Source organism: Scylla paramamosain, chromosome 32 (assembly GCF_035594125.1).
Source record: "Scylla paramamosain isolate STU-SP2022 chromosome 32, ASM3559412v1, whole genome shotgun sequence".
Classification (NCBI taxonomy): domain Eukaryota; kingdom Metazoa; phylum Arthropoda; class Malacostraca; order Decapoda; family Portunidae; genus Scylla; species Scylla paramamosain.
In genome coordinates, this window is record NC_087182.1 from 13,043,219 (window position 1) to 13,053,412 (window position 10,194).

General features: G+C 44.9%; 1 protein-coding gene across 1 annotated transcript in view; it reads left to right on the top strand.

Annotated features, from left to right (window-relative positions):
* The window catches only part of LOC135089213 (uncharacterized), a 73,019-nt gene extending 67,204 nt beyond the window's left edge, over positions 1–5,815 (top strand). The window contains exons 9-13 of the mRNA XM_063984575.1: positions 1,094–1,299; positions 2,427–2,534; positions 2,990–3,290; positions 5,339–5,406; positions 5,744–5,815. Coding sequence (XP_063840645.1) covers positions 1,094–1,299; positions 2,427–2,534; positions 2,990–3,290; positions 5,339–5,348 — 625 coding nt within the window. The 3' untranslated portion in view covers positions 5,349–5,406; positions 5,744–5,815. The remainder of the gene's footprint in view (positions 1–1,093; positions 1,300–2,426; positions 2,535–2,989; positions 3,291–5,338; positions 5,407–5,743) is intronic.
* The last annotated feature ends 4,379 nt before the right edge of the window (positions 5,816–10,194 follow it).

The following is a 10,194-nucleotide window of genomic DNA, read 5'->3' on the forward strand; positions in this document are numbered from 1 at the left end:
AGAGAGAGAGAGAGAGAGAGGATCTAGTTCTCTCATTTTCACACTTCAGTCATCTGCCCTTCCGTTCTCTCCTTTCTCTTATTTTTACATCATTACCCTTCTTTCCTCCCTCTCATCTTCCCTACTGCCCTATTTTCCTTTCACTCCTTAGTATTTCTTTTTAACTTTCTTCTCCTTATCATCATCATCCTTTTATCCTTCAAGTCTTCCCTACTGCCCTAATTTCCTTTCTCTCCTTGCTCATTCTTTTTTTACTTATCTCCCTTCCTTCTCCTCTCTCTTCTCTAGTTCAGACACAATAAAAGTCTTCCTTCTGCTTGCTTGCCTCTCAATGGTTGGCGCAGCCAGTGTGAATGGAGTGTGTGTAGCTGTGGTTGTGGTGGCGCCTCTCATCCATCTTTCATATTTCAATGTTTGTACGTGGGTGTGCGAGTTTTCTCTCTGTTTTTGCCTTCTGAATCTTCGCTCACAGTAAGATGTTTTAGTGTGTTCCCCGCCGGCACTTTGCACACGCTGACCCAACCACCTCGCCCATGACTTTTGAAGCGGTTTATAATTTGTAGGTCGGAGTTTCTTGTTTATTTTATTTGCTGCTCGCTTGTTTTCAGTTCTCCACACCTATACCTTCCAGAGAATGTTTCTCGTTGTATTACTGATTCTTGGTGTTTTAGAACTTCACATATGTTTCAATGATTTGTCTAAGCTTCAAACGTTGATTTTTTTTTTAATGTATTTTCGTTGACGCGTCCTGCTTATATTCGCATTTTTCTCTAATAACAGCAATATCCCTCACATTAATTATCCATTTACGACTATCAACATGTCCAACATCATAATTTGCGCTGCCAATAGCCGAGTAACCTATTGCACTTATTCCCACTGCACCGTTTTTCCTCAGTCCTATGTCTCGGGATTAGTTGTTAGCTTTTACAATTACTGCTCATTAATCGAACGAGAAGAAGAAAAAAGAGCAGTGAAGGTGAGTGTGGCAAATTAATCAGCATCTGACCATGACAACCTTCAGTTTCACGGGATATACTTGAATTCCTGCGTCCCTTCCACCACTGACCATCCCCGCCATCACCTCTCTCAGGTATCGGCTGGAGCACTACGAGCTGTCCTGCGCGGCGGACACAGTGACGGGTCGCTGCGCAGGCCACCACCGGGAGTGTACCAAGGCCATGCTGGGCTTGCTGGGCACTGACCTGCACACGAACTGCGTCTGTAAGGGCGTCGCCTTCCAGGACATCAACCAGTGCCTGGCCTGGAAGCGTCTTCTCTGGGGCAACCCTTGTGTAGGTCAGTGAACTGCTTGTACCGTACCTCAGGTGTTCAGACCCTGCGACTTTAAGTCAAAACACATATAAGGTTACTGTCAATTTGCACTTGACTGAGCGTGAGACTGAATGACTCTTTTTTGTTTCTTGAGAGTCTCCGCGCAGCTGGTAGCCTCTTTGTTTTTGGTTCCCTTTTCATTGGTTAAGGATGTGATGCCACAGTGGCACACACAACTATCTATATTTGAAAAATAGGCCTAAGATTCTTTTAGTTGAGATCAATATCTGAATAATTTATTGACACAAGTATATATATATATATATATATATATAGAGAGAGAGAGAGAGAGAGAGAGAGAGAGAGAGAGAGAGAGAGAGAGAGAGAGAGAGAGAGAGAGAGAGAGAGAGAGAGAGAGAGAGAGAGAGAGAGAGAGATAGGCAGATAGGCAAAAAGAAAGAGAAATGGATACACGAATACATAAATCGCTAGAGTGATGTTCATAGTTATGAAGCATTAGTATCGTCATGAAGCAAAGCAGGTCATTTTGTTTGTGCAGGCCATCAGTGATGTCCGTATAAGGTAGAGGAGACAGGAAACGGCCAAGGTTGGGCAGTGGGGGGAGGGAAGGGAATGAGATGGGCTGTGTTGGAGCAGCATCAGCATCAAGCAATATGAAAATGTTGTTTTCATTCGTCGTGAGGCATCAGACCAGGGCAGAGATCTCGGCTCTAACTTTGCCTTGAACTCTTACTAACTTTGTAAAAGCTTTGTCTTCTTCCAAAGTCCTCCTCTTTTCCATTCAGTTTATGTACGTGTGGGTGGGTGGGTGGGTGGGTGGGAGGGTGAGTGAGTGGGTGTTTTTATGGATGTGGGCGAGGGGGTGTTTTTATAATTTTTTTTTGTTTGTTTGTTTGTGTGTGTGTTGGTGGGTGGGTGCGCAGAAGGATAGGTGTGTTAGATCCTCTCAGACTCTGGGCATATTCTCAAAATTTTATGATAATCAGTGATTTTAATTGGAGCCGATGACAAGTGATTTTTCTTCGAGAATGAAAGTCGATAAAGCAATTTTGATCACTTTTGATTTATATTTCTTGTGTAAATTTAGTGAAGCATTAAAGGTGTGACCCACTCACCGCCTCGCCCCGCAGTTGAGGCTCAGCTGACCTACCACCTAAAGAGACTGGGCTTCAAGGTGGACATCCTGGCGCCAGTCTTCATGGAGGAGGACGAGAGGGAGAAGAGCATCTATGCCAAAGGTAGGAAGAAGGAACAAAGAAAGGGAAGTGACCAACTGTGCAAAAGTAAAAAAAAGTATGGTAGGAATACGATGCAAAACATCTAGGTACAGGAGAGACATAGATGAGTGTATCACTTAAGTAATACCAAAGTAAAAGGTCGAGACTAGCCAAGAGAAGGTGGATGGGAGGGACTCACTACATACGTAAGGTTAACACACTATCCAGTCTCCCCGCTAAAGTAAATTCCACCACCATCATCACCACCACCCCCACCATCACCACCACCACCACCATCATCATCATCATCATCACTACCATCATCATAATAAGCCTGGCAATCCCCCTTCCCCCGTTTCCAACCAAATTGGTCCAGTATAATTCGGAATACAAATAAAAAAGTAAAAAAAAAGTAATGCATATAATGTAGGGCACACTCACTATCAGATCTACTACTAGTGTTCCTGTCTTAGTAGAAAAGAACTCCAAACTGGCCGGGGGTCGTGGACGAGGACAAGACGACGACCACGACGACGACCACAACCACGATGACGACCACGACATTCGCTCAGACGACCAGAACGACGTTAACGTGGAGGCGGACGACGGGACGCGGCTGCAGGCTCGGAAGGTGGCCAGCAGTGCCCCAGGCGACCACACCCCCCCACACGCCGCCCCCGCCGGTCTCACCTCCACCACCACCACCACTACCACCACCACCACCACTACCACCCCCGCCCACCACCACCACCATACCCACGACAACGCTGCCGGAGAGTAAGTAACAGATGCTACTACCACTACTACCTTCCACCACGATCACACCCTGCCATCACCACCGATGTAATCACCACTGCCTGCCATCACATCCATCCCTGCACTTCACCATCCCCTCCACCATTACCACCATCATCGCCACCATAACTGCTTGCTAATCTAACCATCCACCTGCACTCTACCACCACTCCCACCGGCACCACTACTACCAGCACTATCACTACTGCACGCACGACAAGCCACCAGATATACAACTATAACTACCATCACAATCACCCTCTTTCCTTGTCACTCCTAGCAATATGAGCATCACCACCACCACTATACCCAGTGTAAATAACCAGCACCATAACATCCCCTACCATCACTATCATCACTTCCATAAAAAAACACAAATCTCACTATTTTATACTTAAAGAAACTAACATTTATTCCCAAGCACCAAAACACGTGTACATACAACCTATTAAACCAACGCATTTCCAAACTTTAAGCGGGAAGCAAGTGGGCGCAGTGGTTGTGAGTGCTTGGAAGGTTTGGACGAGACGCGACTACCACGAGTTATAGAATCATCAGAGGTCGTGAGGCGTAAAGTTAAGGATCTAAGGTTGCAAGCGTCGACCGCCTCCGTCAGGCAAACTTGGGCAGGAAATCTTCTCTAAAGTAATTTCCCTCAAGACGCGGAGTTCGGGGAGTGAGACGGAAGGGAGGTTTTGGAGTCGTAACTGTTGCCTCTAATGGCATTAACGATGAAAAGAGAGAGAAGCTTCCTCATAATTATCCAAGTTCACGTCATTACCATTCTCATCATCAGCCACCTTAACCGTTAGGATCGTGAAAGAAACCACGAGCATTTCCGAAAAATGATAAAATACAGAAATGAGCCACAATCCTTAATGCTTTTCCATGTTTACTCATGAAGAAACAGGATGCAAAACAACTGTTACAATGAAAAATGTGAGGATGAGAACAATGAAAAGAGTAATCATTCTCCCTTGCTCCTTCCCTCCCTAGCTAGACAGAAAGGCATGCTGTTTCATTCTTTGGATCATTCTCCACCATTTTAAACATTTCTCAAGGTACGAGTATTCCACACCCCTTCCAGACCCCGATCCCACTAAAGACATCCCGATCGCCTTCAAGACACCCACAATCCTCTCCCAGACACTTGGATCTCCTTGCAAATATCCTCGATCCTCTTCAGACACTCCGATTTCAGACATCTCCTATCCTTTTTCAGGCTACCCGATTTCCCCTCCAGATACGCCTCATTCCATTCCAGACTATTCACTCCTCCTCTAGACACCTCTATTCCATTCTAGACACTCTCGACTCCCTCTAGACGACCCGATCCCCTTCTCTCCGTCCAAGGATCTGCTCCCATTACCTCAGCAGGAGTAGTGTATTCTGAAGAAGTTTATCGCGTCCGTCGCCCTCCTTAACGTTTATCAGTGTCGGAGGGGAGAAAGAGAGAGAGCGAGAGAGAGAGAGCAGTTCGCTGACTAATTCGAGGCGGTAGTGGAGGACGCAAATATGCACTCTGGGCCCTGAGTGGCGCGGGTGTGATGGCGCATTTATTCCTTAATTAATGCCCCGCTGAAAATTAATCTCGTGCCGGTGATTTAGAACGGCGTAAAAATAGCGCTCTGATGATGTTCCGCGGGAGGGCATTGAGTGTAGAGGGGAGGAAAGGTATCGAGGGGAGGAAAGGTACACACACAGGGGAGGAAGTAGAGGTGAAGCTGATGAGTGACAAAATTTGAGCCCTGTACCGCTACTTTTTTTTTTTTTTTTACGTGACATCGATACAGCTCTCAAAATAACGCACGTACTTTATTTTTTTGTAGTAATGGGTAGGAGAGGAAAAAAAGGTACACAGGGGAGGAAGTAGAAAGGTGCTGAGGGATAAAATTTTAACCGTGTACCACTATTAATTTTTACGTGACACTGATAATGCTTTCAAAATAACACACGTACTTTATTTTTCTAGCAGTGCATAGGGGAATGTGTTCTGCTGGTACTCAGTTGTGTTGCCCCTTGTGTTGCAGGATACTGTGAGGTGCGGCGCCCGTGGGACTCCCGCTCCCACATCATAGAGGAGGGAGGCAGCATGCGGGTACGTGTGTGTGTGTGTGTGTGTGTGTGTGTGTGTGTGTGTGTGTGTGTGTGTGTGTGTGGTTGGAAAGCTCTCATCACTCGCCTTGCTAATTGAGTGGCGCAAGTTATTGAGCTTAAGTCCTGGCAGAGAGTGCAAGTTTAAGGCGCAATATATAACTCTAACTTAGTGGCTGCCATGATGAAGTGTGTGTGTGTGTGTGTGTGTGTGTGTGTGTGTGTGTGTGTGTGTGTGTGTGTGTGTGTGTGTGTGTGTGTGTGTGTGTGTGTGTGCATCGAGGCTAACATTTTTTTTTTCACTTTTACCTTCTTTTTTTCCTCTCCTTTCCCCTTTTCAGCTTTATAACGAAGGTGACCACGACTGCTCAGAGTTATGCTTTTGCGAAATACACGAGAGGACAAAATGCAAGGTGAGTGTGTGTGTGTCGTGTCTTCTCGTACACTGCTGGGACAAGATGGGCAAAAAATCTGTGTATATAATCTTGCCTCTCAGCAGATTGTGTGTATCACGTATACTCCTCTAGACATTTTTAGAATATTCTTTTTCTCACCTGTATATTTTTCTCTCATCTCTCTCTCTTATTTCCACATTATCTTCGTTTCTGTTATCATCTTTCATCCTTGTTTCCTTTAACCCAGACTCAACTTATTCATCTCTCTCTCTCTCTCTCTCTCTCTCTCTCTCTCTCTCTCTCTCTCTCTCTCTCTCTCTCTCTCTCTCTCTCTCTCTCTCTCTCTCTCTCTCTCTCTCTCTCTCTCTCACATCATCTTATCCCCCATCTCTGTTTTTTTTACTTATTACATTTCCTGGAATATTTCACTGATGGATAGTTAGAAAAATATAAGCAACAAATAAAAAAGAAAAAAACCAAATAACTAGCCACATTCTCACAAAAAAAAATCTCATAAAAAAATCCCAATACAAAACACCTTCCCTAAACCGAAAAAGAGAGAGAAAAAAAAATAACACACACAAAAACATAAATAAAAAAAAGCAGCCAAACACCCCCAAGAGAAACAGAAGAAAAAGTCACACCTTCCGGCACACCTGTTTTCCTTCTCCGCCAGGTATTGGAGTGCCTCGAGAACCGGCCGTGTGAAACAAGCTATGCCGTGTACAACCACAATGCCCCAGCGTACCAGGCCAAGCGGGGGGAGTGTGTGTGTTACTCGGGAGACTTCGTGTGTCAGCGGCCAAAGGAAGGTAAAGCAGGGGAGACCGTCAGAGGGAATGTGTGATGACGCAGGGAAAGAGGGAGGGCAAGGTGGAGGGATGTTGGTAAAAGGAGGGAGGCTCGAGGAAGGGAAGATAGGAGGATGTTGCAGGAGAAAGGGAAACTGGAAGGAAGGACGAGAATTTGAGGATTGGTAAGGATGGGGAGGGAGTGGAAAGGAGGGAATGTTGAACGAGGGAATGAGAAGGAAGTATGGATAACAGAGAGAGAGAGAGAGAGAGAGAGAGAGAGAGAGAGAGAGAGAGAGAGAGAGAGAGAGAGAGAGAGAGAGAGAGAGGAACGGTAGGGAGCTTCAAAAGGTGAGTATTGATGTGTGAAAATAATTGTGTGGCCTTTGACTAAGCTTGCAGATTTTTCGTTTCTCTCTCTCTCTCTCTCTCTCTCTCTCTCTCTCTCTCTCTCTCTCTCTCTCTCTCTCTCTCTCTCTCTCTCTCTCTCTCTCTCTCTCAGAACATACACACACAAAGAGCTTATATTCTTTGCATATTTCGTCGCATAATGAGAACAATAAATCCTGCACTAAGCTCACGTCTGCCACAAACACACTATTTATATTTCTAACTTTTTAAAACACAACGAATCTGTGGAAGAAAGAAGTACATAAAACTTCCATGATAAACCGATTTCCTGCTTGCCCTAGTGAGAGAAAACGGTAATATAGAAAAAGACCAAAAGTGGGGGACTTGAACATTCTAACCTTTTCCAAAAGACACGAACTAGTTGGTGAATGTGATGTTTTCAGAGGAGTTTGAGCTTCCGACGGGGCTGTTCCTCCTGCTGGGATTTAGCAAGACGGAGGAGGCACTGCTGAGGAACGTGACGGGAGCTGGCGCGGTGGAGGCTGTGGGGCACCTGCAGCTGCTGTTTCGATCCATTGCTGCTGATATGGGGGTTAGTATTTTGGATTTCCTCAACTCCTCCCTCCCTGTCTTTCGTCTTCCCTTTGTCTGTCATTTCTTCAGTTTCCTGTTTGTTGTTTCTTCAACTTTTTCTCTAGTTTACCAATGCATGAGCGTTCAAGACACCATCTCAAATTTTAGTATCCCTTTTTCTCATAATACTCTACAGGGACTGGCACCTCCAATGGGTCTTTTATATGATTTTTTGTTGCCCTAGGCTAGAGCAGCTCTTACATAAAAAAGCAGGTAATGTTGTATTCTCCCTGTTACATCTCTTACCTGTATTCTTTGTCCTTACGCATATCGATTTTTCTGTTTTTATTTATTTATTTATTTTTTTCCCTCAAGCAGTTCCTTTTCTGTTTCGTTTCGTTTCATTTTTCAACTTCTTCTGTGATCCGTTGGCTGCTGATATGAGAGTCAATATTTCACCTTCGTTTTCTCTCTCTCAGTCTTCCGCGTGTCTATTTTTTTATCGCTTTCTCTGGCATTTTTTCTTATGTTTCGTGTCTTCTTGCTTTAAATTCTCTTTTGATTCATAGTTGTTGATATAACTGTAAGTTTTTTTTAATGTTTTCTGCTATTTTTTCCCTTTTTCTTTGTCTGTCTTTTCTGGTCTTTTTTTTTCTCTTCCTCTGATATTTTTGTCTTCCTTCCTTTTTTTTCTTTCTTTAACTTCATTTCTGATTCGCAGATGCTGAAAAAGACATCAGCATTTCCTATTATCTCCCTTCTCTTTACTTCTTATTTTCCCTAGCATATGTATTCCTGTCCTCTGAGCATTCCTTCTTTTCTTGTCCTACTTCTACTCTCGTCTTCTTACCCTTTTCCTCACATGTCGATTTTTTTGGCCTTCTTTGATGATTTTCTCTTTTCCTTCACTTCTTGAGTTTGTTCCATTATTCTTCGTATGCATGGCGTGCTGCTCTTCATTAGATAATTCCTGCCTTCTCCTGAGTCGTAATTTGTCCTCCGCGGATGGAGTTCGTGCGCATTTTTCTTCCACTTTGTGATTGTGTTCTTGGCGGTGATTTTTTCTGTGTGTGACAGAGAGAGAGAGAGAGAGAGAGAGAGAGAGAGAGAGAGAGAGAGAGAGAGAGAGAGAGAGAGAGAGAGAGAGAGAGACAGGTAGACAAATAGACAGACAAACAAACAGGCAGACAAATAGATAGACAAATACAAACCACAGAAAGACAGACAGACAAAGTGATACTGACCGAGAAAGATAGACAAATACAAACCATCACTATACCAAACGACAGCCTCCACCACAGCCACACCCTCACTATACCCTCCACATAACCACCACCACCATCACCACCCATACCACCTGCACACTCTTCGCCTCTTCGCTCCTCGCCTCCTTTAAGAGATCGGGCCGCGGCGTCACAGGTAACTCCCCCGACAGGCGCTTTGCCTCCTCCAGGTGAGCATTCAAAACCTCACAAGTTCCCAGGTGAAAATATTATGCCCGGGTGAGCGTGGCGTCGGAAGTGTGGGCCACGAGCGTCTGGGGAAATCACGGGGATAGCGTCCGCCAATATACTGTTAGGAGTTTTACCTCAAGCACGAGTCTTCTTCCTCTGAGGTCTTAATGCCCCCTATTCCTCCTCCTCCACCTCCTTGTACCCTCTCACTCTTCCGCCGCCTATTACGTCTCCTCCTCCTTCTCCTCCTCCTCCTTCTTTTCATCCAGGTGTCAGTCTTTTCTCAGCCTGCTCTCTCTCTCTCTCTCTCTCTCTCTCTCTCTCTCTCTCTCTCTCTCTCTCTCTCTCTCTCTCTCTCTCTCTCTCTCTCTCTCTCTCTCTCGTCCCTTTCGGTTTTACTCTTGATGCGCGTCGCGTTAAAGACGATCAAATGGTCTTACTGCAAGCCGCTGAAAGGAAACTTATTCTTTTTATGGGGTGGCGGTGGTGGTGGTAGTGGTAGTGGTGGTGGTCGGTGGAGGAGATTGTCGTTGTGGAATTTTGTTATCAGATTTACTTATGAAAATCAATTTACCTCAAGAATAACAAAAGTAATTATCCATCTATACCACAAGCTGATATCCCAGTCAACTAATGGTTACTTAATATGAATTAATGATCGCCAAACTCCCAATTTGCTGAGATCCAAGTCATTAAAAGCAAGAGAAAAAATGGAAGTTGGACACACTTTATAGAGAAAAGATTAAAAAAGCACATTCTCATCTCCGGTCTACAAATATAAACAAGTAAAAATTAAGCAAAACAAACATGGATTAAAAAGTACACGGGGCACATTTTTCTCTACATTAGGACACTGTACAGGTGACGCTAATTAGGCTGGACAGGTAATTTCCGGGAATCCTCAGAGACGCTACCTTATTACCAAACTTTGCCCCCCCACCACCCCTTCGCCGTCCAGCTCCACACGTCCTGTCAGCTGCCACAACCCTCTTACCGTGCAGTTATGACCCCACAACACAAATCCAACTTCCCATCTACACACTATCCCACCCCTACTCCACCTTCAGTCACTTTCCAGCCCTTCCCACTTCACCGCATACCAAAAAAATCTCTCATCTGTCCTTCCCTTCCCATTTCTTCTGCCAGTCCCTCTTCAGTGCCATTCCATCCACGATCCTTTTCTGTTCATTCTCCAGTCTTTCCCAGTCCCTTCCAGTTAGTCCATTCC